The sequence below is a fragment of the Montipora capricornis genome, chromosome 13, assembly GCF_036669925.1.
Source record: "Montipora capricornis isolate CH-2021 chromosome 13, ASM3666992v2, whole genome shotgun sequence".
Taxonomy (NCBI): domain Eukaryota; kingdom Metazoa; phylum Cnidaria; class Anthozoa; order Scleractinia; family Acroporidae; genus Montipora; species Montipora capricornis.
This window is the reverse complement of record NC_090895.1, coordinates 34,766,709-34,793,841: the sequence shown is the minus strand read 5'-3', so window position 1 is coordinate 34,793,841 and position 27,133 is coordinate 34,766,709. Positions and strand designations below refer to the sequence as shown.

Here is a 27,133-nt window from a genome sequence, read left to right as displayed (position 1 = left end):
GCAGTTTTTTCCAAAGGCGATCAGCTTTTCAATGTAAGGGGCTTTTCTCTTTACTTTGATGTCCGTTATTGGTATATCAAAGATAGATATCAGATATCCTTAAGCATTTGAATTGCAAAGATTGATAGCTTTGAATTTGCAATTAGTTCGCAGATGTTATACCTGTCATAGCATATTGGATGAGTAAGGGCAACCTCTTGAAGAACTTCACTTCTCAACTCGTCATTTTCAACGTTCTGGTTTTCTTCAAAGTCGCTTTCCGTCATTTCGTCATCTTCAAGTTTGCGCTTTGAGGACATTCTTGAAAAGAAACTTGAAACTTGCTGACTGGTCAGAAATTCAGAACTGCTAAAAAGGCGGTTTCCAATACTGTCTCTAGCAGTCATCATTGACTTGGATACCGAGGCTGCATCTGCTTTCTGGCCGGTTGACTCGCCAATACGAAATTTACTGGATAAGTAGTCGCTCTGCTTCTCTGTGAATCGTGTCCGCTTTACGTGACTAGACTTAGGAGCCCAACCCATTGGTAAAAAAGGCTGATTCGAGAGGTTAAGCTGCTTTCTCACTTGTTCAATCTGTGGTACACTACCAGACTGACCTTGTAGCCTCTTTGCGTAACCAAGCGCTGCTCTGTCAAGGAGTGTTTCATGCTCCAAAGCACATTCGTGTTTTCCGAGGTCCAGATGGTGCTGTAAAGAAGAAAATCTTTGATAAACTTTCATGCATCCTTCCTCGGGACAGGAAAATATATGAACTGCGGGTGACGTCTCAGTCACAGTCTCTTCTTCGGTATCTGAGCATTGCTGGGAATTATCTGAGCAAGGTTGACGCCTTGATTTAACTTTAATTAAGTGTGCATTCGGCATTGTTGTGGCTGTACCCTCATCACATTTCACGAGATCTGGAATCTGCACCAACTGTGGAATACCGAGGTCCTTGAGGCGTATGCACTTACCAGGCCCTATTCCATACGCTCTCCAGACGGTCAGCCTTCCGTTGTTGTATACAATGTTGGAAATCAAACTCACTCCTGCAATCTTTACATTCAAGGACGGTGCTGGGTCTTGCGCTGGGATGCATGAAACGTCAACTCCAGGAACGCCTCCCGATGACTGGATAGCGTCTACCATTTCCTTGGCAGTCTCGATGTTAGACCCTTGATTAAGGTGGATTTTCATGTGTGACTTAATTGAAGCCGCCTTCCTATCACACGGGCCTTTACCGCTCTGTGCGTCTGAAAAGTCCAAGCGTTTCACTCCACTAGCGCAGCCTGTAAAGCTGGCCCCCACTATCGTAGCCCCGCAGTGGTAACAGCCGGCATTGTCCTGTCTGTAAAAGACAGTTTTCAGATGAGGCAGCTGCGACTTTAACTTTCCAATAACATCCTTCATAATGGAAAGCACCGCACAGCTGTCTTGGTTGCAGGTCTGGTAAACATGCACAAATGTCATCATCTCCAATTCGTGGTTTTCCGCTCGTCGAGTAGCTACAGTAATGTGCCAAGACATACCCCGCTTCGCAAACCAATCACTTTGGCTTTCTCTAAACTTTCTTGGCAAGAACTTCATGGCCCAGTCCTGAACCAGAAGTACGGAATTTTCATCGAGAGCATCAATCACCTCTATTCGGGCTTCATCCTGATTCAACCCAGATGTTTTGCTTAGCTTGCCCTTCAATGAAGTTCACCTCTTCTACCACGTCACTAGAGACGTTGCTATCAGACATCTTTTCGATTGCGTCATGTATTTCAGCAAGAACTGAAGAAAGTAGGTAACAGCGATCACAGGTTTCTAGATGATCGTGTGGGCAAATGATCTGATAATCCTTGTCCCTAGGGTCGCTTAGTGCATAAGCTCGGCAATGATCTGGAATGTTGGATTGCTTAGAAACATGCACCTGTGAAGACATTAATAAACAAAATTACTCAGACCCTAGATCAAATGTTACGGTTAAGGTGACTCGCTGGTTTTGCACTGGACATCTCTCACTTGGCATAACAAGACACCCGCTGTGAAAGAGAGCTTACAGTAGCAATAAAATGAATTCGATCAAAGAGAAAAGAAATCCATTAAAGTTTTTCCAACGTTTTCATCCAGCTTCCACGTTCTTGCCATTTTGAAGCTCGCCCCAGTCCTCGCTTAAAGACGGAAGGAATCCAGGTGATGAGCCCTTTCGAAGCTCTACCTCAAAAACGAGCAAAGTGCCCCTTACCGGTCTTTCCAACGGCATTTTTCGTTAGCCGTAGGTTGAACAAAGTAAAATTCTGTGCACTATCGCCAGCTTTATTGAAAAGAAGCGTGCTTACTTGTTGACTTTTGTCATGCGCACAGTTCATTTGCCTAAATATTCATATTCGTCAGCATGTTAAAGTTAAAATGAGCACGGTAACTTCCACTCCACAAATCCATGCATGTTATGTTCAGTTCTTTTTTTAATACTAGGGAATCACCTTAACCCGTTCTGCGCAATTGAAGTATTAACATTAAGCAAAAATGCAACTCGACTTTTTTTAACCAAACGATCACCTCAACTGGTTCTGCGCACCGTTTTATTTCACTAGGCTATTTTTACATTTCTCCTAAATTGAAACTGCGTAGGAACGACACATCGCATTAAGCTAAAGTGAAAGTCTGCACGAGCGAGCTTTTTCAACTAGCGCCAATTAAGCACATAAAAACATTGCTGCTTGAATCATCACCAAAATCCTCTCCTGCTCGTTCCCCAGGGAACGTGACTCAAAGACATTTTTGGTATCTTTGACTGGCACAATCGCTAGCTTCATCTTGTTAATTGTGAAGTCAAGTGTTATTGCGATTTTTCTTATATACACAGACTAAAGTTATTTTGAAGTTTACCTTAAAGTCGCCCTTTAGATAACGCTTTGCGGACTTAAGCCGCTCCTTTTGTTTCCTTGCCCAAGTGATTCCCATAAATGAATCGCCCAATCTAGTTACTACGTCATGGAGATCGTCGAAGGCTTGACTACCAGCACAACTTATATAATCTAGACCCTGTAGAGACTTTCTCACAGAGGCAGAACAGACATTGAGAATTCTCAAGAGTGTACTTCGGCTCAGTGTTGTGAAGCCACTTTCACTTGAATAAGCCAAGTACTGCTTGACAGTGGACTCTGACACTATCATACGAATAACATTAGGCACTGTGATGACTTCCTTTGTTGACAGTTTTATTGATTTCTGCCCGAAGGGAAGATCCTGAATGACATGGGTGCTCGTTATAAAGTCCAAGAAATGATCAAGTTGAGTTTGGGATACCGCCATTCGTGTCTGGGATGACTGCAGTGATAGTGCTACACCTCTACCCTCGACCAGGATATGCTTCCTTGCTTCACTGAATTGATACCTCGTCAGATTGGGAATCCATTTCTTAAGTGTCTTGAATGAAACCTTGTCTGCCATTATAGACAATATTTGTCTCCTGGTTTGCCAGTTACTCGCATTCCTGTAGCACTCAGCCAACGCCTCCATAAGCACTTCATCTACAGGCTCACGCTCGTTACCACTAGGGTTTTCATCTGAAGATTTGGATGCAACAAGTGATTTCCAAAGCTGTCCACTCTGATTTGGTGCTACTTCTTCTAGTACAGCATCAACTGCTTGATTTGCTTTGCGTAAGTGACGACGCCTCGTTCGTTCACTAGCCTCCTCCCATTGCGTCGTCAAAGGAAATCGCACCGGACTTATGTCTCGGGTTTCTAGAAAGGTGTTAAGCATTTCAAGTGGTTTACACTCCCGTTTGTCATGTTCACTTGCCTCGTTTGGCGAGTAGATACTTGTTGCTGGAGTCTGTAGTCCAAGGTAGGGTAAGGACGATGGTGTGCTTTCTGCCACTTGACCTTCTGTGTCACTTGTTTGATCCTGCAGACGAATTGATGGATTGATTGATTAGACTGTTGACCCACATTATAAAAAGACATGTTAGTCTTGTAGATTAAGTACAGATAATAATATGAATCAAGTGATCAATCAACCAAAAAAGCAGAATGCATTAATTCAATCCTCTTTTCATATTAATGAAAGATACAATTCGCTCTGCATATCATATACTTTATATACGCACTTGGCATGTGAAAATTGGAGGTATCATAAAGTGATAAGTCTTCGAGAGTGAGAGTTGTTTTGATTATAATACAGATTAGCTTGTGTTGAAATTATAAAATGAGCGGGGGAGGTCGGGGCACCCTGCGAACAGAGCCTCCTTTTGCCTTCTTGATCGAGAAGGAGACAAGGAAGGTCTGCCTAAATCCCGTCAAACCTTTGAAGTCACCACAGCCCAAACTTCTGGACTAATCAGTCTTGTTTTCTGTTGTAAAACTTTTTTTTTTTCGAGTCCGAACACCTGTTTTTTAATAAACCGATCGTCATAACTGAGCCCGCTGTTGCAAGCGCACGGCTTTTAAGCCTGGATTCGAAACTAAATCCTAGCAACATTCCGCGCATGCTCAACAAAGATCTTACTTGATTCTTGCAGAGTCTTTCTTGAGTACTGCTGGCAGGATGAGGAAGAGGTTGAAAGTGCCGCTATTTGCTAACGCAATCGACAATAGTTTCCATGTATTCTGTAAATGCAAAAAAGAACCTTGTTCCCATCAGGGTCCATCTTTGAGAGGGACTGGGAACGAGGCTTCTCAACCCCTTTCCTAGGAAAGAGTGACTTGGAGACAGTTACTAGTAAGCCTGTGTGCCAAATGCATAAAGGGGTGGAAGGGAAGAGAGATACTTAACAACCCTCGCTTCCTTTTTTCCCTGACTTCAACACAACTTTCGACGTCTCTCATGTATCTACATTGTTCCGTCTGTGAGACAATAATTTGTAGGTCAAGAAAGATTATCCTACCAAAGACATCTCCGCCATTGGAAATGTTACTTCGCAATCGTCAAACGCAACTTCTGCAGTTTCTGTGTCAGGTTTCCAGTTCCCAGCCAACATTTTTCTGCAGTTAGGGCATACCCCTAAGAGATTACAAATATCAGTAAGCACGCTATTTTAATTAGGATTGCACATTCAATTAAAAAAAAAAAAAAAAAAAACGATCTCTTGAACATTATTTTTTTGACATTGCCCGAAGTTTAAAACCGAACAGGTGTATTGACGCCTTTTTAAAAAAAAATCAGTGAAAATGAATTCTGCAGATAAAATGAAATTAATTTGATTTATTTCAGCTAAATTATTTTCATTATTTTCCTTTGTAAAGACGTTTTTTTTTTTTTTAATTAACTTTTTTTGAAGAAGTACATTAGCGTTAGTTCTTTTATTTTTAAAGGGAATCTCCACTAAAACAACAAAATAACTTTAAACTACAAGGCATGAAGTTTACAATTGGAATTGCTCAATCTTTTTCCAATGAAAGCGTTTGTGTTCGAGAAAAATAAATTCCAAAAACGCTTATTTTGGCTTTCAAATTTCCCGGGCGCCGCCATCTTGAATAATTGTGACGTAACTTGGTTGCCCTATTGTTCTGATACAAAGAGCGATTGTTCTGGAACAATAGAGCAACCAAGTTACGTCACAATTATTCAAGATGGCGGCGCCCGGGAAATTTGAAATCCAAATTAAGCGTTTTTGGAATTTATTTTTCTCGAATACAAACGCTTTCATTGGAAAAAGATTGAGCAATTCCAACTGTAAACATTATGTTCTGTGGTTTAAAGTTATTTTGTTGTTTTAGTGGGGGTTCCCTTTAAGAGTTACAAAAGGGATACAAACCTGACCCAACAGGAAGAAAATATCCCATTCTGTTGTAGCACTGTTTGTGAACCTGCTTTGCTTATACCTCTATCCGCTTTTGGCTTTTTGTTCACGTCCTTACTATGACCTGATAATATTGATGGTATTCTGCATTTGTCCGGAACTCGGCGTGTCCATCCAGTACCCAGAGATGCTCGATGAGCTGGACATATGGTCATTTGGTCAATATTTCGTGGAGAGGAAAAGATGGATGCCCTCGCCAGAATAAGCTCAATTTCATCAACTATGCCATGAAACGCAAACATTGGTTTATGCCCGTTAATATCTCGCTGACAACTAAGTAGAGGAATGCATCCCGTTGCTTTGTTTCTGTCTCTCCTATCATGACCACAGTGGCCTCCCACAATCGATACAAACGAACAATCACTTTCCATGATAGTTTTTCAACGGATTGCAACTAACTGGTTTTAAATTCTCTTAACTTTCATATTTAAACAGGTGTCAAAAACTGATGACGTCGTAAAATTAAATCAAGTACGGTAAACAGCTAGCGGATGACTTTTCGAAACCTTTCAGTTGTAATGAAAAATTTTTTTACAAACATTTCATAAATTTATATACAATTTTGTATCTTTTGTTCCTTAACAGTCTATTAATCCTATCACCCAGATTGAATTATTTTTCCATCTGACGCAATGTTATAACCACTGGTCCCTTATCTGTTTATCTCCTCCTTAAGGACGTTCGCGCCAATTGTTTCTGCGCATCCTTACTGCGCACGCAAATGCACACGCCACGTCATACACGAGCGCGCGCGCTAAGTAATAAAATGAGAAATGGTAGGGCAAAAGGCCATTGCGATAGCTTTGCCTGGATTTAACGGTCTTGGACGTTCGGTGACCCCTATTTTTCTTTCCAGAAACGGATTCTATTTACAATTATCTTCATGTTGTCCAAAAATGAACAAAAAATCAATGTGGGAGGTTAAAAAAATTTCAAGATTTCTGCTCACGGGACATCAAATCCTGCCATCTTGCGGCTGCAAGGCACGTGAAACTGTGGTCGCTAAATGCGAACTTGATCTTTAAGGAACCTCACCAGTTGACTAAATTCACTTAATAAGTCCACTTAAACAACATTTGGCAGAGAAGATTTCACTTCAAAGATTTAATTGCAATATATTTGGGTTTACAGACACTGGCCTTATTCGCTAACGAAGCCCGATTTTGTCACATTTTGGGTGTTTTTCCGGGCATGTTCTCTCCAAAACGAAGTCGGTGACCCCCCATTTTTTTTACATTTCTGACATAACTAACTCATCATCTTACAGTGGTAAAAGTTTCAGAAAAAAATCAATGTTGAAAAATTTTCGCGCGAACCTCCTTAATTAGTTTGGGAAGTCTGTGTTTATCCTTCTTCAGGTGCCAATGTCACACAACTCTTTTGATCACGTTTTAAGACCAAAGGTATATCGGCAGCCCAAAAGTTCGCTATCAAAATTGCAGTTTTTGTGAGACCTAAAATATTTCAGTGGCAATGATATGTGAAATTTCGATCGACTGAAAAGAAAGGACTGCAATACTGTGAATATAATAGTTCTGTCTGGGGTTAATTTCAAGCAACAGGATTCTCGACTTGGGGACTGACAATCAGCAGAAAACAAGATGTAAGTTAACCAGAACGGGAAAAGCATCGAAGTAAAAAAATGTTCAGTAAAGATTTCTTAAATACAAGTGGAATTGTGAGTTAACTTTCTAGTGGAGGCGTAAAGCTTTCGTGACTTGTCGCGCAATAACAAAGCGACGATCCCGCGATCATTGCAAAGTCTCATATTTCAAGCGAAATTAATTCAACTTTAGAAGGTTCGTGTGAAGTACAAATTAAATTACCCAAGCCAGTTCTTACATATGTTTTAGCACAATGTTTAAATAGCTTATAGCTTGAGTTTCAGGTAAAACCAAGGTGTAGCACATGCCTATAATTTAAAACGCAACTTTCAGCCTAAATCTAAACTTCGGTCAGTTGAAAAAGTATAAGATAAGAAAGATAAGATAAGATAAGAAATCACCACCAAACTAGCAGTAAAACCCTTTACAAAGTGATTTAGTAGTGAATATTTTACCGCGCTTGCTTCCTTTTGGCTTGCGAGCGAACTTTTGACAAGGCTTCATTTTGCCTCAATTTTTGATTGTTTTCAAGTCACCGACCTCGAAAACTGATTTTGTCGATTTTCTTCTAATCGAAGCGGTCCTTTCAAAAACAAACTACACCACGTTTAGTTACTTGCTAACACCTTACTATGGACAAGATATGAGCGAAAACGATGTTTTGACTGTGGCCGCAAAATTTCGATTTTGCTCGATTTTTACAGACAGTTGCTCTTAAATGACTTTCTGGCTTACCTTCAGTGAGAGACGCAAAGTTTCCAATGTTGACTTAGCGTGCAGCTGTTAATAGTTCTTAACAAAAAATGGCTAGACTGGTAAAATAAAAATTTCAAATCGTAAAAAAAGGCGAAGAGCTGATTTTATTTTACCCGCGATCATGGTTCTCTACCTTTTACGGCTTTCGTGGAAAGAAAAACGCCTAAAGACAAAAAAACATTTGCCGTTGATCTATTACGAAACTTAACGCGGCTTGATGTTGTTGATAAAAATCACGAATCACACGGTCAAGAAGTCCATTAAATAAAGGTAAAATGGAAAACTGAACTGTAGCCTTGCAAGCTATTACAAGAATTTTAGCATTCGGTTGCTCTTAGATACGCTTTTAAAGTCCAAATGAAAAATCGAAAACGATTTTAGTCATTTTCGAATTTTCAATCGGCCCTTACGATTTGCGACGGGGTAAAAACTGGTGTAAAAGCGTACGTCGCGAATATAGAGAATGGAAGGAAATTAGGCCATAATATATCTAAAAGAAAATACATCTACTCTTTGAGTCGCTTTATGCATACAGATTTCCTTGTTCTTAGGGTTTCTTAGTCGGTATAAATTAATAATGTCCATGTCATTGGTATTGTTTGTTTTATTTGCTTTAAATGTATCTACATAGCTTCAGACATTTCTGTTGGCATAACTATGAATTTCATTGTCTCATATTGTGCAACATGAGTGGGTTTCAAAAAGAGTGCAATATATGGTCCGGGAGGACTTTTATTATTCTATGTTAGGGTTAGGGTTAGGGTTAGCTCAGCAGCAACTGTTCATTGTTTGAAAAGATCATAGTAAAATTCTTATTTTAACTCCACCACATCCCTTCACTGCGCATGTCCGTGTGTTCTGTGTATCTTATTCCGGCATGCCCACGAACAGCCAACCTGTGGATGCACAACGAAGCCAGGAAAGTTTTCAGCTTTATGATTAAGCTCAACGATAAGCTACTCTGGTAGCAAAATGGGAGTATTAGCCTCCATATCAAGCGCCTGAGTCGTGCTTTCATGATCAGATACTGACGTACATGGTCGGTGATAATGATCATGTAGTTGGTGATGACAATGATAGTGCATCATCACCGTTATCGTTTAAAAATAAATCGTCGTTAAATATAAATGAGAAGTTAATTGTGTATTTAACCAATGAAAGGAAGATGATAGGAAGAAATTTTGCAAATTGTGAACACTTGGCTGTTTAGAGTTATCTTTTAAAAGTTCTCTGTACCCTTACCATGTCATTCTTTAAACTTGTACACAAAGTTTGACCCTGCTGTACCAACTCCAGCCCAACAGTATGTGAATTCCTTGTCACTATAAGGCCTGGAACCGTATTTATTATAATTCGATAGACCATCATATCCCGAGTAGCATTCCCCATAGTACTGAATAGCAAATACTTTAAGTTTAGGATCTCTCGCTGTTGTTTTGCGTGCGCACTTTTCAATGATCTGGGACATATCGTTCCAGTTGATGCCCCCTCTTAAATTGGCGATGAGCATTGGCAGTGATCGATCGTTCCTTCTGTCGGCGAAGCAACCTAACGGTTCATATTGACGGTCACCTGTAGAAGGTTTAAAAACAGCATATTTAAAAGGGAAAACGAAGTTAAGGATGAGTTGATTTCAAATAAAATATCAAAGAGGAGAGTAGGATAACAAGTAACAGGTCGACAATTGATCACGATCATTACTGAATTTATTCACCGAAGTACGCGGCTCGGTAAATATTCATCACTTGCACTGGCGACACGGAGTGAATAATTATTTTAGTATATATCAGACAAGTTGAATAAATAGCAAACCGAACAACTACGTTTTATTTGAAAATGTGGTTCGAAATTTTAAATCTCACTCCTCGGCTACTCGCCGGTGAAAAGAACTTGGCTAATCACCTCCGAGTTAGAAAATCAGCGTGCGCGGAGAGCACTCTTCACTCGTGTGGAAAATAGTAAAACGCAATATCCTTATACGATTTCCTGCTTAACGGCGAAACTAAATGAATTAGGCAAAACGCCGTCAAGCGCGCAATTTAAGCCACAGATTGCGAGAAATCCTGGAAAGAGACTTCGAGTCTTCGACGGCACTCGATCTATTAATAGGGACCTTTAGATCGGAGGACGAGGACGACTACGTATACGAGTACGAGTTTTCCGGTCTGAGCACGCGCACTTCGAAAATTGTCGGCCTGCAAACCTCATTCGCATGCTCAGTGCGTAAAACTCGTATTTGTAGTCGTCCTCGTCGTCCGATCTAAAGGTCCCTAACCTTTTCCTCCTAAAAGTGACACTCACAGCAGGTTTCACTTTAACTCCAGACGAATTTGCGTCTCAGTGAGGGCCGGTTCAGGGGTGACAGAGTGAACAACATCCACTCAGCCACTCTTGAAATATGTCCCTTTCAACCCATTTTCTCCTATGAGTGACACTTGAAGCTTTTACTCTACCGAACGTCTGGGAATTTTACTCGTTAGTAGGTGCCCGTGAAAGGGTTGATGCTGAAGCACTACTACAATGCCTCCTAAGAATGACACTTAGGGCTTATAAAGGGGGTAATTTCTAAAGAAACTGTGGTGCTGCGTCGGTGGGGAAGTAGTACACAAAAATTTGGTTTTATGAATGGAGTTGATAATGTAAATTGACCACCGTACGTGCAGGGATTATGAAAGCTTTTATAATCCCTGTACGGTGGTCAATTTACATTATCAACTCCGTTGATAAAAACAAACTTAGGGCTTATACTTCACCTAACGCCAGACAATTTCATCGTTAGTAGGGGCTGGTCCAGTGCAGGTGGAAAGGTTAATGCTACAGCACTACTAAAATGCCGCGGCCTTCCTCTTAGCAACTGAATTAAAGAGCCAATCAAATGGAGCCTTATTAATATTGGAGAGTTATTAATAGAACGCCTCTCGTAAGGAAGGGGAGGGAGGGAGAAGTCCGAGGTTAAGGACGGTGCCTACTATTGTTATTGCGCATGCGTTCTGCGCATCTCGAGATACTCAGGTTTCATTCGGTGATGCTTACCAATACAGCGATATTTTTGCGCGGTTTAAACTAACCGGAGAAAGTAGATCTTAGTAAGTACTCTTGGTATCCAAAAAGAAAGCTGGGGGCAACCATGCATTTTTGAGAGATAGTTAAGCTTAAATTTGAGAAAAAACGCCATGATACATTGCTTTGTATTTTAAAGCTTTTTACAAATATTATTCATGAATTATATTTGAAAAATGCGTGGTTACCCCCAATTTTCTTTTTGGATTTCAACAGCCTTTTTTAAGATCTACGTTTCCTGCATAATCATAAACCGGGGCAAAAATACCTTTGAATTTGTAGGCACCGTTAAAAGAATCAAAACAGAGCTGTGACAGTGCTATTGTTTTACCTCATATAACCCAACAAACACGCATCACACTGGAAAATTGTTTTTCGCGTTTCTCCGTAGAAATACGACACTTTTTACGGGAAAAAGTCATTCTAAAATAAATATATGTAGGAAAGGGTTGACTCAAGGAATAAGTGTAGAAAGAGGCTGCATTTGATGAGCTCCTACTAAAGTATAAGTTTTATTTGTTAAATCGAGTACCTGGACAGGGAACGTCCTCGTTGCAGTCTTCTTGAAGGGGAGGTTTTATTGCGGGGACACACATTATTTCCGGTACAGATTCCAACACACCAGTCTCTTTTAATCTCTTACAAGAAGTTGTTCTTGTTTTGACCCCTCCTTGACAAGTAGATGAACACTGTGACAAACAGTAGATCAGACTTCGAGAATGTACATATACATATCATTTCGTTGAATAGCTTCCTAAAGGTTGTAATTTTACTTGACCTGATTCAAAACTTCGCTTGTTATGGTTATTACTAAGAGATAAAAACTAAAGAATGATTGTTGGTCAAAGAAGAAGGCATTTTTCGTCGTAATTTCTTCTTTTTCAGTCTTAAGCTTCGAATTGGCAGTTGTTTTTTCCTCCTGATTAACCTAAACGCTCCTTGATAGCAATGAGTTGGTTTCCAGCTCACTCGATGAGGAAACCTCTTTAAGAAAAAAAGTGTACTTTTTCACCAAAACACGAGTTGTTGCAGAAGAATTAGAAACTATGCTGATAGTTTAATTAACGTTCTGAGTTTGAAAAGCTGCAGTTAAGGTTTCTTCGTGGAGAGAAAAATATTGCTACTAGTTTATCATGTTCGTGATAGTTTCAACAAACTTGAATTGCTCTCAGAAAATTCGCTTTCGATTCGAATTCGATTAATGTATTCCTTGTTCTTACCCTTTGTTAGTGTATTTATACACTATTTTCGAATTCTTACGGCTGGACTGGATCTAGCATGGAATGGAGGCTAATGCGGGCAGATCTTTTCAAATGCAAATTAATTTGCCCGCATTAGCCTCCACTTCATGCTAGATCCAGTCCAACCGTTAGAATACGAAACTGGCATATTGTTAAAAACTTAAATACTTGTCAGTGTAGAGTCAAATAGAGACCTTGAGTGTAAAGCTGACAAGTTCTCATTTGGCCAATGTTCATTTCGGCGATTAAAACTGTGGAAACTATCTTCTTCATGTTAGTCTTACCGCTGACCATTCTCCTGGAACGTTGTCCGGTGGACAGTCAATTTTGTTGCAATCTCTCGTCACAAGTTCGGATGGTTTGGTTTCTGTACACTTCGAATTGGGCACGGTGTTGAAGTGTTCTCTAGTCACTTGTTCACGACACAAGATCTGACGTATTTGAACTCCTTTTCCACAAGTCCTAGAACAGGGGCGCCAGCCAGAGACATACCAACTGCAAGGAGTAAAAGGATTCAAAAAGAAGCCTTGGCTTTTTACGATAGCAGGGTCGAAGCTACGAATAACAACGTTTGATGTATAAAATGGTTACTGAAATATGCTGCGTATCCTATACATTTTTTATTAGCGCCTAGTTTCGCAGCGTTCATTTTTCCCATTTTTTTCCCGCTTATTCATGATTTCTCTGATGTTTTTTGGCAACCTTATGCCCGGATTCGGTGATCCTGTAAAAGGGATTACAGCTTATTTGCCTTAAGAGCAAGAAACGAAAGAAGAAGAGCAGGGAGAAAGGAATAGCAGTGAGAGAATGGCAGCAGGATTCGCGCCGTGGTGGGAGTATTCGCCTTCCACCGATGTGACCCGGAATCGATTCCCACAATACATGAACTATGTGGGTGGAGCTTGGAGCTTTTTCTACTTGGAGAGATATTTCTCCAGGCACCACATGATCATCATCATCATCATCATCATCATCATCATCATCATCATCATCATTATTTACCCTCGGATGTTAGAGTACGTAGCTTGATGTTGCTAGTATATCTTCGAGCATTTACCCTCCCAACCATGATACACCACAGAAATAAGACCACAACACTGGGAACTACATGTCCTACTCTTTGCGAATAGTGCGTGGGTTCTTTTACGTCCCACTGGGTTGTGAACATTGAAAGGTTGTGAGACGGGGCCTACGGTTTATCGTCCTTATCCGAGAAGTCTATAGAGTCTAACCATTTGCAGATGTCATTACAAATGCAGCACTTTCTCCTCAATCATTTAAAGACCGTGAGTGTTAGTCCGGCTAACATTGTTTAAGTCATTATTATGATCATGAACTTCATTACTATTATTATTATTTCTTCCAATGAAGCAATGTTCGTGATTATTCAGAAGTGCTTTAGAGACCCATATCTCCAATGACTCCTACTTATCAACAGGGCAGTATAATATGAGGTGATATTAAAGGAACCTGACGCACTTACTGTGGACTGCAGCTTTGTGAGTTGCACTCCCTCTCTTTTGCGGGTTTAATAGAATGCCTGGCACAAACCGCATCGTTTAAATATGACATATCCCCAGTTGATATACATTCCACAGTACGCGTCTGAACACCTGTTGTAACGGAGAAGCATAGTTACGTACTTCTTTACTTACTCGATCACTCCCTAGTGGCTATTTACAAGTGCAGCCGAGAAGCTGAACCAGGGACTACCGGGATCAAATTCATCGCTTTTAACGAGAGAGGTCAGAACGGGTCTCGAACTCGGGATCCCTGGATCTCAAGGCAAGCGCCCTAATCACGGAGTCACTGCCAGTACTCTTAACGGCACTGCCTGTGGCAGCCACAATAACACAACATCCTCTTGTAAAACTGGTTAATCTTATTGACCGACTCTCATTGTTAAGACATCGAATTGACTGTCACCGTTAACATACTATTGTTGAAGTTGACAATTACATCAGATCGATTCAAGGTGCTCCAAGAGTAAGGTTAATCATAAAATTTAAGTAGCTCACCTACTGCGCATGATTGCGAGCAGCCGCTCCATTGAGATACACTCCATTTGGATGAGACCGAAGGATGAACTCCATCGATAACAGGTTCATTAAGGTTATAAGACACCGGCTGTCCCTTCACAAATTGCTTATACTGCGGAAAGAGCGGTCAAAGCACAGTATGCGAAATGAGAGGTTAATCTCAGAGCATAAGTCCATTAACAAAACCCTCCTCATGACTTTGAATATGTATATTTAACAATTATTCGCCGAAGGCGAAGTGATTCTCGGTGAATATTCACCGATAATCACTTGGCCTTGGGCGAATAATTGTTTTAGTATAAATACACAGGTGATTATTTCAAAATAGAGAAAAAAAAACATTTCAACGCGAAATAATCTTTACGTACAGTGGCAAAACGACTACTGGCAGCCATTTTGTCCGTCGAGGTGATTATCGGCTGATAATTCGAGAGAGCGAGCCAATGAGAGCGCGCGATTTTGTATAATCACCTGTGTATTTATACTAAATATATATAGAGGTACGGAATTTCTCTTCTCGTGTTGAAAAAACTAAGTGTTGTTTTCTCCTGAACCTCTCCCCCCCCCCCTCCCCTCCTCTCATACTACCGTGATCCACACCAAAACCAACCCCACCCCACTTTCAAACGTACTCCGCGGACCCTGCTACAGGACTTAAAAGTCACTTCAGTGCCATATACGACACATTCTACATGAGTAGTCTCAGGTGATAATCTGTGATCTGAAATAGCCGATTCATGAATTACTTCCTTACTTTAATATTATAGGTAAGGGTGTGATTCGTATTCCTATCCCAAAAGTCTAGATTGTTTTCAATTATTACCACGAAAAGTATGGCTGTCGTTATCATCATCATCATCGTCGTGACATTAAAAGGCTAAATGTGCGACGTTGAACTGATGCGGTCATTATTCGAACAGGGAAGTTACTCACGTAAACATAAAGATGCTGATTTGTTGGCCCAGGGATAAACACCTTGTCAGCGTCTTCGTTTTTCTCGTGCTTGTAATAGACAGTCGTGCCGGCAGCTTTTCTGTTCGTACTCCATGTGTACATCACAGGATATACATCGTTATTTGCTTCATCTTTTACCCCTACATTTATTGATGTGAAAGTAACAGATTATTTGACAATTACTCCATGAGTTCGCATTGGATATGAGGTGATAAATGGCCCACTTGGCGCGCAGCGCCGAGTTGGCTATAAGCACCTCAATAATATCCAGTAAGCACGAATGGAATAATTGTTTTAGTATACACTTCACGATTAGAACATTACGGTAAACATTTGCGTCGTTGTTGTTACATGATCTTAAAACGCAAAATTATCCACAGCGAAAATTACGAGCTTCTTTTGAATGTTTGAAATGAACAAATACTAGTAAATTAATTTTGACTCGGAAAAAGCCGAGTGCTCCTATGCAAGAGTCGAACCTGCGACCTTCCTATTGCTAGTTCGGAAGCACTAATACTGAGCTATGGCTATAGGAGACTCATTAAACTAGTTTCATTTTTTCGAACCAAAATCGTAAGATTCTTACACTTTCCTATTTGTTCCACCTCCTACAACAACAAAAAAAACAAGCAAAACAAAACAAAACAAGACAAAACAAAAACTAAACAAAACAATTAATTTCGTGTTTTGATGAGATGCATTGTCGTAACCATCATATCCAGGTCTTCCTGCTCAAACTTAACGTTGTGGTTTCAAGTTGCATCCTTGAAAATCAATCAACTTCCATGGTTACACTTATTCTTACCAAGAAAATTCCAGTCTTCGACATTTTCCTTTACTGTAATATTCGTTGCTCCAACGGGAACATCAAGAATGGTGCATGTTCCTCAAGAGTTAAAAACAGAGACAAATTAAATAACGCGTCGGAGATGCAGTCGTGTAAAAAAAATCGTGACCAATACCAGATTCCGAAAGTGAAAATGTGTGCTTGCTGACAGGTTTCATAGATATAGGGTCATGTCGAAGAAAAATTGACATTTTAGGGCAGTTTTCATTGAGTATACAACGCGATATTGCACGGTAGGTGCAAAACACAGGTCACATAATTAGGCCTAAGGTTACCTTTTATTAATGTTTAGGATACTTTCTGTATTGGTCAAACTGTGACCAGTGACCTGTGTTTTGTACCTGCCGCGATATTGCATGCTCATACTAAGCCTTGCAAAGTGGCGCTCGAAAGAAAATCGCTTTTATTCTCTTCTTAAGGACGTTCGCGCTAATTGTTTGTGCGCAACGTTACTGAGCAGGTAACGCGACTGTAATATGTCACGCATTACTTCGAGCATCAGTGAAGTTGAGGTTTTAAAACCTTTGCAAAAACCGTGGACGATAAGTCTTGCACAGCGTTGGATCAGAGAAGATCGTGATCAGTGAAAATTGATCTAAAATATTTATGAAAGTCAAGTAGACTACTGCACGACTGATATTCGCGAGGTTTTATCAGTCGTGCACTAGTCTACTTGACTTTCATACAAGTTTTTCAAGCATCAGTCAAAATAACATGGCGACAAAAACGCCGAGGAAAAAATTCCAGGTCGGCAAAAGAATGGCACATTTATTTCCGAATCATTATGAAACTTCAAAGAGAAGTGAGCAGGAGGATGGAAAAGATCTGGAAAAGGTAGCCGATCGAGTAGACTAGTGGCTGAAAGTTTGGAAAACTCGAGGACGAACCGTTGCGTAAATTTAATGGGGCTGTTTCTTTTTAATGTTTTTATTACCCTACGAACTTAAGTTCAAAGTGAATGCATGTTTTTAAAGTTCTTTTCCTTTACTTTCGTGAAAATTGAGCAGTATTTTCGTCCTCGTCTACTTAAATAGTGCGGACCTGCGTGGAAACAATCAGCGATTGAATTTCACAAAAAATACACTCCAGAGGATGAGTATGACGGCAATGGAGAGATATTATACAAAACACCAACCAAATGAAGATGACCCCTGCTTAAAACTTCGTTGCTATGCTCGAGAAAGGTTTTTTTTTCGGTAAAAACCTTTCATCTCTTCAACGATCGATCCTCTCTTGGGTTCCAGTCCTTGCCCGACAGGTCACGCAAAAGCGTGACAAACGAACTTTTCCAAGAGCTTTGCAAAATCACATCGATTTTACTCGTTCAGATCATCGGTGACCCCTATTTTTTTAATCATGAATCACTTACTTTACTTACTATCTACAAAATATGATGAAATGAAAAAATTCTCACCGTAAGAAGTTATCTTTTTTTAACATTTTCTTTCCTCGTGCCATCGAATTCTGGTAGTGGTTGCAACGGATAGAGCTTACGAAAACGCTCGTCGAGGATGAACTCTACTGTTTACCACATCCCTAGCGGCATACCATTATCTAAAAATCTCACTCCTAAAAACCTATGCACGGAAACTTTCACTCCAACAGTTTATTTTTATGATTTTCGATGGATGAGCAGATGAGCCTACATCTCGCTATTATGACCGATTTCTCGAAATTAAGGCATTTTTCCACTGCCATTTTCTCCGAAACAAAGTCGGTGACCCCCATTTTTTTTTTCATTTTTGGAGTAAGTACTTTATGACCTAACTCTAGGCGAGAAATGAAGAAAATCTCACCGTAGGAAGATTTTGGCGCGAACGTCCTTAATCCGGCACAAATATGCCACTACTCGGTCACCATTCACCAAATGAGAAAGTCAAAAATTCTAGAAATTTTGATTTTGTATTGAAGAGACGGATTCCTTAATGATAACAAGATGCTTCCGTGAAGCATACACCTGTGGTACGTGTTACAGAAAATCAGAAGGCACTGAATTGTGTGGTATTGAACTGCAGCATTCCAGTCTCTGAAGAATAACAAATAAAAGAGAAGCGAGAAACATTGGCTTCTGGGCTGACATGTTGATAATTTCAAGTTCCCTCACAACTTTTTTTCACCACACATTTAAGCGTGCCCTCTGAGCATCTGACAGCTTTGTAATACCAAAGTTCACTGAAGTTAAGGCCTGTCCGTTGGAGTTAGTATTTGGATGGGAGATCAAAACATTATACCCCTCATAAAACAGAAGCATCGGACCGAAAATACTATTAACGCTAACAAATGCGAACTCAGCAAAGTACAGATTTTGTTAGCTTGCTTTATGCAAAACAAGAACATCATTCTAAAAGCTTATTCTACGCAAAAAGTAGGTTCTGGAGGTAATTTTGAGAGTGGAAATCAAGGTTACGCGGCATACGGCAAATACAAACTCACGATTTAATTAAGTTAACACACCAGAAAGACGCTAACCTCATTTTGACAAGAAAATGCTTTACTATTGCCATAAAAACTATCCAGTTAAGCTCGCATATCATATAACATGATGAATTCATAAAGGCCACCTTTTCCAACGAGTATTTTTTTGAAACAAACAACATATTTGCTATTAGAGGCAAAAACCCCTTCTATTTCATTACGTGCGTGAAGGAAATCGTGTCAAATATGCGCAATATTGCAACAAACTAAATTTCAGGATCAAACCGTTTACATGAAGAACCTTTTCCTTGAATAATGAAGCACAATATACACGACAAGCTTTCTTTCAAATAATTCTTGGCTGTTACATTCCAATAATTTTTTTTACCTGAAGACTGTGCAGAGTTGATCACAGATCCACGTAAGGTGTTCGATTCGTTCTCTGTCTTTGTTGAACCCATAAGTTACCAGAGACTTTTCCATTTGGTTTCAGTGTTCTACATAACAGCACACTTTGTAAAATATTATTTTAGAAATACAGCTCACTTTGATTTTCGGCTCGACGGGCGACAGATTGTTGTCGAAGTCCATTACTCGTCGCTTTTGAGATTCCAGGTGTTGGTTTTTCACCGCCTGCCTAGTTTATCCAACTGACTTTCCATTATTGAGCTCCATAAGGGAATATTTTGTTGGATCCACTAAAACGCCATTCGCGTTACATGACTTTCGACGCCATTGCAGGCTAAGTTAATGATTCTACTGTGTCCACCAGAGAAATCTACGCTTTCCACTACCCTCTCGATCCTAAGAAAATACGCGCAGAAGGCTCCATGCACAATTACACCACTTACCAGGGAAGTGACAGGCAAGACTTTTACCGACACGGAAAAAAAAATAAAATCAAATCAAACAAACAAATCCCACCCACTTTCCGACTGGGATTGCCATACTGGCAACCCAGTAATTATTTGTTGGAAGAAACGCCATCCCAGTTGTGCAAAAGAATTTAGTAAATGTCTTGGTGTCCAGTCGTTTAATTAGCGCCTGTCTCATGAAATATGAAAAATCTAGGAAAAGTTTGCTTAAAAGGAAGTATACTATGTACTTGGGGTTTAATTCTTAACCATACCTTGACATGGATTTTGTACATTTCCAATTACTGTCTTGCATGACGTGCCATCTCCGTTGCACACTTTACAGCGGTCTTCCTTTACACCAGATTCCAGGACATTGTCACAACCGACAGACTAGAAGAGGATAACACACCAAACACGGTAAGTGGTTGCTGTCAAAACAAGCAGATGAAATCTGGCTTTGTGAAAAAAGTTTGCTCCCCAAAGCGTCTGTATATTTTTAGTAGATAGCTACTCTTACCCCGGGGATGCAGGCACACGTATTTTTATATTTCCGAACTGGCTTCCAGCCACGTTGAGTTCTAACTTTTCCCGTTTTCGACCTGATCGTAGAATAACTGACAATTGTGTTGCCCGTGGTATGCGGAGAAGCATGATCAACGGACAGAAAATTAATCAGAATAGCTGTTAGTGTCTTTTGCTTGACCGAATGGACAACACTTGAATACTTCGAAACCATGCTCAAAGATGCACCCAGGCACACAGTCGAATCCCTGTGGTACGCAGATCTGCAACATCTGCGGGGTTATTACAAAGTCCCAGTTCGCAGTAACTGCTCAAGCAATGTTCATACCTGCGTCGACTGATTTGTGTGGCTTTTGCTTGTCATTGATTAAAGTGTAGAGTTCTACAAACTTACTCTACACTGGCCCTCTATGCAAACGTCTTTTATTTCCTTATCCAAGCTACAACGAGTACCATCGATCACTGTTCCTTTCGGAAAAACCGGTCCTTTCTTACAGAGTAAATCGCATGGACTTCTGTCTGCAAAGAGATAACGCACAACTTATTTTTCCGTCACATGTTTATTCCTTCGTATCTTACTTTAGATGAAGGGAAAACGTAGAAATAACTGAATTAAAGCCCCAAAACAAACGTTGTGACTGATAAATCGGATTTTTTAGAACCATTGCTTGTAATCTTGCAATCTGATCATGATTGGGTAATTTTGCCGTGGTCGATAACAGTCCAATTAAATTGCGAGAAAGTTCTGGACAACGTCTGCGCTTTCTTTGTGTTACGATCTGGGGCACGATCTGGGCTTGACGTTGAATATTGCGGTAAAAAAAAACAAATTGAATGTGGTTCAGCGTTGTCTGTACTCTTATTGACATCGATATTCGTCATCACCGTGGTCAAAATTTGTCGTGGACTTACTGGGCTGTGCCTTGTGAGTGCACAACATTTTGACCTTTGTGATGACGAATATTCAATGTCCATTAGAGTTTACAAAATAATTAGGACAGTACGCGCACTCTCATTGGTCAATAGGTGTGTTTAGATGAGAGTTTAGGAACACGGCTGTGACATCACACGAATTTTGATTGGTTATGTGTTGTCAGACCCGCGTGTTGATTGGCTGGTAGAAAATATGAGCGTCTATCAAGAAAATCTGTTTCAATCAAAAGGCAAAAAAACCAGCATTTTCCTTCATTTGTCGAATTATCTTTGTGAAATATTTTATAAACGCAATAGAGGACTTTTTTCCGTGTTTCCATTGCCTCATCTAAACACTCAGGAAAGTTGGGAGAATTCTCGACAGTTATGCAAACCCTCGACTTTCTCGAATTCGCCTAACTCCCCTTCGTGTTTAGATGAGGCGATAGAAACACGGAAAACGTCCTCTACTATTGCTTAAATAGATAACGCTGAACCACAATCGATTTGTTGAATTCGCCAAAATACCTACTCACATGGTAAACTGTATGGAACTGAACCTGGGAGTTTTTCTTCACACTGTTTTTCTCTTGGACTTCGTATTCCTTTAGGACACTCCTAGAGTTATAGTAAGCACAGTAACTCATAAGGGAAAATTAGTGTTCTATAGTTAAATACATCTATCATACGAGTACAGAACGCTACTTAATTAACTGTATCAAAAAATACTCAGTACACCAGTCAGATACAATTCGCTGTCAATCTGTTTTGGATTTGCCAAACCCTAACCAAGTATTTGATTGTATTTCGTGAGCAAAGTGTTTTTTTTTTCTCATCTAAAGACTGAATAACTTGAAAAACAAACTGATAAACAAAGAGATTTTCTATTGCCTGTGGGTTGCATATTTTCCAGTGTCCTTTAGCCTCTCCTTGGCAATACATTCCTCCTTTTTGTGGCCTAGGAATAAGAGCACGTGTTCATATGGTATAGATTTGGGCAAAATGATATCTAAACAAACTAATTCAGCTCCCTATCATTGTGAAACTGGCCGTATAAAATTTGCTTGGTTCTCCTAAAGATGTGCTTTAACCCAAGATCCATAAGTTGTCCCAAGGAAAAAAATACGACGATCAGACGGCTCTAAAGGCTCTTATAGCGGAAAGTCTATCTCTAATGCTACAGTCAGTGTCAAAATGAATTGACACATCGTGGCTGTACAGTAGCTTTTATGCGTAAAATAACAGGACTATTTGTAGCACGCTATTTATTTTGCAAAAGAACCCCCTACCCCATTCAATGTTTCCCTGTTTGTAGTCGAAAATCGCAGGAATTACGACACAACGTTGTTTAGAATGGGGGGGGGGGGGGGGTGGGGAGTGGAGTGGGTAGCCTAGCGAGGACAAATGAAGTAACAATGACGGAGTAGGGGGTTGAAAAGGTCAATGTGTCAACAATTTTGTCTCTTTTGTCTCACTCGTGAGTGCTAGCATTAGGGAAGGAAGCATTTGCGGCCTCAAAAAAAGGAATGGAAAGGAACCTCATTCAAGTGTCTAGTCTTTCTACCAGCGCTTGAGCACTAATTGGGGACACTGCAAACTGAAATCAACAACGCAAATCAAGTCAAATGTTGATTTTTGAGGAGAGGGGAAAACCGGAGTACCCCGGAGAAAAACCTCTTTTTGCAGAGTAGAGAACCAACAAACTCAACCCACATATGACATCGGGTCTAGTAATCGAAACCGGGCCACATTGGTGGGAGGTGAGGGCTCTCTCTCCACTGTGCCATCCCTGCACCCCCAAAGTTGTAGCTTTTTAAACTACACTCAATTTTTTCTAAACCAGGGTAGTATCACACTTTGTCTGATTCCTAACCTGGTTACAGTGTGAACCTTATAACTCGTTTAACTGGTCGCCGATGATGTGTCTCAACGACAAGTCGGAAGTGAATACTTACAGGGGATTCGTGCAGGTTCGTGTTTTGTACTGTACTCCACCCCCACAGGGAAATGAACAAGCTGTATAATCTGACCACTCACTCCACCCTCCGTCTATCATCGGAGACCCATCATCTTCACAGTCTCCCTTAATGCACCACTGAAAACGAATCGAAGGTTGAAAAATACGTTGCAAAAGTGATTGTAAACTGAGGAACACATGATGGTTTTCGGCTTTCGGATTTCCAGTTGCTAATGCTAGCATGGGGCGCGGTCCCACCCGAGACACCAGCTTCCAGAAGTTTATTTTGTAACTTCCTTCTCTTCGACTGGTTACCGTCTAAGGCTATAGTGTACCGCCTAGTAGGAGGTTTTTGGCTCATGCCAATGGTGCTAGGCTCCATTGCCGGCCGCTGTTTCGGGAAAAGAGCCCAAAGACCGGACTCGGTAGAGGGGCGGAAATCTAGCCTACAAAGGTGCTATCTTGGTCTTTAGAGGGCCGAGGCTTCCGTATTTTTGGCCGATTTGGTGTTTCCCGCAGAATGTTCGGACGAGATAGAAAAAGATGGTGATTACTTCGTTTTACAGTCAAGCTATGTCACGCGTGACCGGGATTCACAAGACTGAAATTAATAATAATAATAATAATAATAATAATAATAATAAAAAAGATCTGCATGCTGAGATCTGTGCGAATCCTCAGACTGAAGGTGCTTGGTATCTGAACAGAAAGATTGACTTGAGTGACTGATGCCCCAGGTGCACGGTTTGCGCCCGGCTGATGCACTAAAAGAACCCCAGCAGATAGTATTGAAAATAATAATAATAATAATAATAATAATAATAATAATAATTTATTGATTTCTATAGCGCATTACCATGACGCTTCGAATTCCTCCGTGGAGCTTTCGAGATTTGAATGAAATCTTGAAGATTTCTCTACAAAAAATGCACAATAACTGAACAATACTGAATTCATCAAACGCTTGAAATAATTTTTACTTTTCAGACACCGTTAATTTTATAACAAAACGAAAGTTCATAGCTAACTATTTTCGATATATCAAGGAAATATCCACGGGAATTCAGAATCTCGAGAGCAAAATTCAAAACTGGCACGCAATTGAAATTTCAAAACTACTGGTCACTCGTGACATAGCTTGACTGTAACACGTGATACACAGTGGTGGAAGTACTTACCTTTCTCTCACCACATTTTGTACCGTCCGCCGGAGGAGCTATGTTGCTGCTGCAGGTTGCTCCTTCATCTTGTGTGCAATACAGAGAACCACATTCCGACTAAGGGGAAGAATTAAAACGAACACTCATCGTTGCTTGAACTAAAATAGCAAGACATGTTGGATGCTAAAATGGCTTCCCTTAGAAAGAAACGTCAAACTGTTGCACAAGACAAGATTTGGCATATCCAGTTGGGCGCAGTCGCATGAAACTGAAACGTGCCGGGGATTTTAAGACGACAGGCTCTGTTTAAATCAATGTAATAACGTGATAGCCCGCCCTTTTCGAGCTTTCTCCGCTAAAAAAGCGCGGGTTTGTGTCTAGTTGGTCACAATGTGACCACCAATGCTTTCCAGGTTCAGCATTATACCGTGCTATAATTCGCCGTTTGCGTTTGCTTAGTGCTCGATTCTTTTACAAAAATTCTTCTTCAAGAGCTCAGGTTGAAGATATGTTGCCGGTAAAATCCTTTCTCGGGTTGAATCCGTTTTTGGTGATCCTCATTTTACTCAGGTTGAATGTGCACTCAGATGAATTGAAGGAACTTTTTTTTTGGAGCCTAAATAAAGCCTAGAGAAAAATTAGAGTCAGGTTAGGATTAGTTTTGGTTATTATACATGGGTATCAATTGACTTATTACATAAAAGTAAATGTATAAAAGAACTGTGTTGGGTTGAACATGTTCGTCGTTGTAGTGTACTGGCGAAGACACAGGACTATACATCTGGAGGGTTCGAATTCCATTACCAGTAACTGAAGTGCATAGTACATTTCTTTGTTCCCTTACTGTGTTGTAATGGTAAGACTGAATGGATAAGTGTAACCGATAAGATGATACCAAAACCAAACATTAGGAAGATGTGTTAAAATGCAAAAGACAGAGCTTGAGTGAAGGTATAGGTCAGGGACACCCGACGTCAATTTTCGGAAAATGTGTGTTCGGAAAACGATTTGAGATCTAGAATTTTCAGAACATTTGCTGTAAAATTTCTTGCTTGCCTGCCTGTCCTAGGATTTTCAAACATCTAAAAAATGTTACAATTGCCCACATTTAACGGATTTTTGCCCCAAAAAGGACACCTAGAATTTTCGGAAGCCTTTTTTCTGGCTGAAATTTTCGAAAAGGTTAGTTTTGATCCCTATAATTTTCGGATCACTAGACTTTCAGCTAGGAAATCCGAGCAGATGAAAAATTTCTTAGGGGATAAAAATATGTCTATATCTACCGTTTAAATACTAAAATACGTTTAACAATTCTATGTCTAAATGGTTTTGAACTATATTCTCGTTGAGTGCTCCTGATAGGTGTTTTCAATCCTATTTGGGGGGCTTGGTAGCTGCTTTAAACTAGGTAGAGTGCATATTCAGCCTAGGAAAAACGAGGATCACGAATTTAACCTATGTAAAAACGGATTCAACCTGAGAACGGATTTGACCGACAATAGATACATTCGATATTAACTCGATGAGTTGATGATCATCGCTTACCTCCAACTTATACCTCTCGGATTCGAATGATTTTTCCTCGCGTAGTCCAGTCCGCATGTCAACACATTTGACATTTGAATAGAGAATGATACAGATAATTACTTCATATAATTATAGTTTTTGTAATCCGCAAGAGGATATACCTGTTTTGGTCTGCAGAATTTATAAGCAGGTCCCATTTGTAACGCGCACTGTGCGTCACCATCATATAACTGACCAGGCAGCTTGTAGTGATTAGCACTTGAAACTGTGTTTACTATGGGATTGTTATTCAAGCAAAATGATGCTGGGCCGCTAGGATGAAAAAAGAGAGGCTTGCTTTAATATTTCGAGGCTCCTTTGTGGACGCGCTTACACATTCGATGAGAAAAGGGCAAAGGGCGACCTTTTGCATGGCAATTATATTGTTTTTAGCTTTAGTTACGGCTCTTTCAACAAGTTTTAAAATTTGTCTTCTTACGATGCTTTTGGCCCATAGACGTTTAAATTCATAGTTAGCGTTAGTTTTGCATGTTTGCTGTTTTTTAGTTATCCAGAAGGTAACCCTGGATGCAATCCACTCTTTTCTTTTCTGTTATGCTTTCTATGTTGCCGTACGAAGAAGTTGTCCATTTGTTTGATATCATAGTTTCTTTGGGTGAAATCCTCAAGTGTACCCTCTATTTGAACGAAATAAATACAAAACTTCGCCAAGAATCAAACGACTAAAGGCCGGTACACACGAGGGAGCTTGCTCCTGAAACACGCTCCCGGGTAAGTACCCCAACCAGTACACACGAAGGACACGACGAGGGAGCTGAATGATGAAACAACCCGATTGGGGCATGGGAACTGTTGTGGATGAAAAAAATAAGCCAATTTGATTGGCCAACTGGAGACACGTCATGTCACGGCAAGCAAATTTCAGTACACACAAGGGAGCTTGCTCCTGAAACAGACTCGTGCAACAGATTTGCCCCTGGAGCTTGCTCCCTCATATCAAACCAGTTCGATATGAGGGAGTAAAACTCGGGAGCAAAAGTTTTGTTGCGCAGCATATTTTTTCGCTAGAAATCGTTGGTGCAGACGAGGGAGCTTTGCTTCGGGAGCGTGTTTCGGGAGCGGGCTGCGGGAGCAAGATCCCTTGTGTGTACCGACCTTAAAGCAGATGGAGTGGAGTTAAAAAAGTGTATAATGTAGTCACTGCTTTTTTGATCTGTTCAAGTGATTGTTTCGTGGTTTGTCGTTTTCTGCTTACCTCAAAAATTCTTGTATTTGTTTCCTGCTGCAAGGGGACCATCTGCTAGCATATTTTCCACCGGTTATACCTGTGGACATGATGTATGTCCCGTCAGGACACTCAATTGATGTATCATGACCAACACCCATCCTGTAGAAAAATCAAATTAGTCACGTTTATATTCCAAGAAATATGGCTGGCAAACAGGGAAGTGCTTATTGCTGGCAACAGAGAAAATATCCGAAAATATATTTTTTCACTTACTCGAAGACG

At 40.3% G+C, this 27,133-nt stretch overlaps 1 protein-coding gene across 1 annotated transcript in view; it reads right to left on the bottom strand.

Annotated features, from left to right (window-relative positions):
• Window positions 1–8,718: 8,718 nt before the first annotated feature.
• Window positions 8,719–27,133, bottom strand: part of LOC138028506 (A disintegrin and metalloproteinase with thrombospondin motifs 6-like) — a 38,075-nt gene continuing 19,660 nt past the window's right edge. The window contains exons 12-27 of the mRNA XM_068876072.1: window positions 26,879–27,010; window positions 25,785–25,935; window positions 24,115–24,213; window positions 22,935–23,074; window positions 21,871–21,937; window positions 21,516–21,597; window positions 20,462–20,586; window positions 19,818–19,935; window positions 16,232–16,312; window positions 15,406–15,566; window positions 14,452–14,584; window positions 13,917–14,046; window positions 12,718–12,928; window positions 11,725–11,881; window positions 9,375–9,704; window positions 8,719–9,028 (exon numbers count right to left, since the gene is read on the bottom strand). Of these exons, the coding sequence (XP_068732173.1) occupies window positions 9,379–9,704; window positions 11,725–11,881; window positions 12,718–12,928; window positions 13,917–14,046; window positions 14,452–14,584; window positions 15,406–15,566; window positions 16,232–16,312; window positions 19,818–19,935; window positions 20,462–20,586; window positions 21,516–21,597; window positions 21,871–21,937; window positions 22,935–23,074; window positions 24,115–24,213; window positions 25,785–25,935; window positions 26,879–27,010 (2,113 nt within the window). The 3' untranslated portion in view covers window positions 8,719–9,028; window positions 9,375–9,378. The remainder of the gene's footprint in view (window positions 9,029–9,374; window positions 9,705–11,724; window positions 11,882–12,717; window positions 12,929–13,916; window positions 14,047–14,451; window positions 14,585–15,405; window positions 15,567–16,231; window positions 16,313–19,817; window positions 19,936–20,461; window positions 20,587–21,515; window positions 21,598–21,870; window positions 21,938–22,934; window positions 23,075–24,114; window positions 24,214–25,784; window positions 25,936–26,878; window positions 27,011–27,133) is intronic.